Here is a 2,751-nt window from a genome sequence, read left to right on the forward strand (position 1 = left end):
CTCCTGCCCCAGGACTGAGCCAGACTTCATCCACTCCATCTCCAGGAGTGAGCCAGACTTTATCCTCTCCTGCCCCAGGACTGAGCCAGACTTTATCCTCTCCTGCCCCGGGACTGAGCCAGACTTTGTCCCCTCCTGCCCCAGGCGTGAGGCAGACCTAATCCCCTCCTTCCCCAGGACTGAGCCAGATGTGTCCCCTCCATCCCCAGGAGTGAGCCAGATGTGCCCCCTCCATCCCCAGGACAGAGCGGGCCGTGTCCCCTCCAGCGCCCTGAGCAGCAAGCAGGGAATTCCTCCCCGTGCCACGTGTGTCAGGCTGTGCTGCTGGGAGGGAGGAGGAAGGGCAGGAGGTCCTGGGGGTCCATGGCCACCCCTGGCCCTGACCAGCCAGTCCTTCTCTCCGCTACAGATGGCGGCCCAGAGGCAGCGCGCGCTGGCCATCATGTGCAGGGTGTACGTGGGCTCCATCTACTACGAGCTGGGAGAGGACACCATCCGCCAGGCCTTCGCCCCCTTCGGCCCCATCAAGAGCATTGACATGTCCTGGGACTCCGTCACCATGAAGCACAAGGTGGGTGGGGCCCTGGAGCAGCTTGGGGTCAGGAAAGGTCCCTTGGAATGAGATGGGTGTTAAGGTCCTCCAAGCCAAACCATCCTGGGACTTGGAGCAGCCTGGGATGAGGGAAGGTCACTTGGAACAAGATGGATGTTAAGGTCCTCCAAGCCAAACCATCCTGGGTCTTGGAGCAGCCCAGGATGAGGGAGGTTCCCTGTCCATAGGAGATGGGTGTTATGGTATCTCCAAGCCAAACCATCCTGGGGGTCTGTAGTTCCCTGCCCTTGAGGGATGGGTTTGTTCTTCTCTACAAGGCCTTCCTGATGCATCCAGGCCTTATTCCTGGAGATCAGGATGCTTTTAGCTCCTGAGATGAGGTTTGTAGCTGCTGCCCTGCCTGGAGCAGCATTCCATGCTGGAAGCATGGAAAGTGCCAATCAGGCAGCAGCTCTGCGGCCTCTGGCTGTGAGACCTTCAAGGACAGGAGGCTCTGGAGGCAGTGGCCTTGGAAGTGTCTCCAGGCCACTTTCTGCTTCTATGAAGAGCTGCTCCGAGCAAACTCTTCAGGCCACGAGCAGGAGTCTGTGGTGGGAATCAATCCCACAAGTAGGGATCTGGTCCATAGGAGGTCTTGGCTTGGCACAAGGCACAGCCAAAATGGTTCCCAGACATCTCGTCCTTTCCTAGGGCTTTGCCTTTGTGGAATATGAAGTACCTGAAGCTGCCCAGCTGGCCTTGGAGCAGATGAACTCTGTCATGCTGGGGGGAAGGAACATCAAGGTGAGTAGCAAGAGCTGAAGATTCCTAGTTCTTCCTGGGAATGATGGGTTTGTGCCTAGAAATGCTCCTCACACTGCTGTGAGGGGGAAAGTACCTAAGCTTGGTCCCTGATGGACCTTCATGTCCAACCCCTGGAGCACATAGTGGCCCTGGGCCTGCAGGTCACACCTGGGCCTGCCCTGGGGACATGGCACAGGTGTTCCCACCCAAACACAGGGTGGGATCTCCTGAGGGACAAACCTGATGCTCCTGGGTGTTGTGATGCTCATCGAGGCTGTGGGTGCCCCAGGGAGGCTGTGGATGTCCCAATCCTGTCACTGTTCATTCCAGGTTGGATAAACCCTTTGAGCAGCCTGCTCTGGTGGGAGCTGTCCCTGCCCAGGGCAGGAGGTGGCACTGGATGATGCATGCTCTCGTGGGAGGTGTCCCTGCCGAGGGCAGGGGTTGGGTCTAGATGGCCTCTAAGGTCCATTCCAACCCCTTCACATTCTATGATAACATACCATGACATTTGTGGACCACCAGGGTCACCCTTGACACTGTCCATAGCAATTGGGTGGAATGAGATGAGCTTTAAGGTTCTTTCCAACCCAAACCATTCCCGTATTCCATGGTTCATTCATCAAAGCCAGATTGGATAAAGCCTTGAGCAGCCTGCCCTGGTGGGAGGTGTCCCTGCCCACCACACTAATGATCTCTGAGGTCCATCCCAACCCTTTAACACTCCATGAAGCTCTGAAAGGGAGGTGCAGTGGGCCTGGCTGCTCCCCTGGGGTGCTCCATACATTGTCCATGTCCCTGCAGGTGGGGAGGCCCAGCAACATTGGGCAGGCCCAGCCCATCATTGACCAGCTGGCTGAGGAGGCTCGAGCCTTCAACCGCATCTACGTGGCCTCCGTGCACCAGGACCTCTCTGATGATGACATCAAGAGCGTTTTCGAGGCCTTTGGGAAGATCAAATCCTGCACCCTGGCCAGGGACCCAACCACAGGGAAGCACAAAGGCTATGGCTTCATTGGTAAGGCCTTGGCTGGGCTGGGAGCATCCTTGGGGTTGGGTTGGGTTGTCTTGGGTGGGGTTGGCTTGGATTGAGTTGAGTTTAGTTGGGTTGGGTAGGATGGGGCTGGTTAAGGTTGCACTGGATTGAGTTGAATTGTGGTGAGTTGCATGGGTTGGGTTGAGTTGGGTTGGGTTGAGTTGAGTTGGGTTAGTTTGGGTTGGGTTCAGTTGGGTTTGCTACTCTAGTGGAAGAACAGCATTAAGCAGTGGGATGGGAATAAACCTGGAGCAGATTCATGCCTGAGGTTGGGAATATCCTTAATGGCAGCTGGTTCAGCTCAGTCTGGGCTTGGGATGGGAGATGTCACTGCACCAATGTCCTCAGCAGGGCTGGGAGGGTCAGAGGGAGCTGAGGG

The 2,751-nt window shown here is 56.8% G+C and overlaps 1 protein-coding gene across 1 annotated transcript; it reads left to right on the plus strand.

The window, feature by feature from the left end:
- Nucleotides 1-387: 387 nt before the first annotated feature.
- Nucleotides 388-2,354, plus strand: LOC103803090 (poly(U)-binding-splicing factor PUF60-like; the record flags this gene model as incomplete). The annotated part of the gene is made up of 3 exons (XM_009075627.1): nt 388-571; nt 1,244-1,336; nt 2,141-2,354. Coding segments are annotated over 3 exons (491 nt in total), but the record flags the coding sequence as incomplete, so codon positions are not given.
- Nucleotides 2,355-2,751: the final 397 nt, after the last annotated feature.

Source organism: Acanthisitta chloris, unplaced genomic scaffold, assembly GCF_000695815.1.
Source record: "Acanthisitta chloris isolate BGI_N310 unplaced genomic scaffold, ASM69581v1 scaffold4265, whole genome shotgun sequence".
NCBI lineage: Eukaryota > Metazoa > Chordata > Aves > Passeriformes > Acanthisittidae > Acanthisitta > Acanthisitta chloris.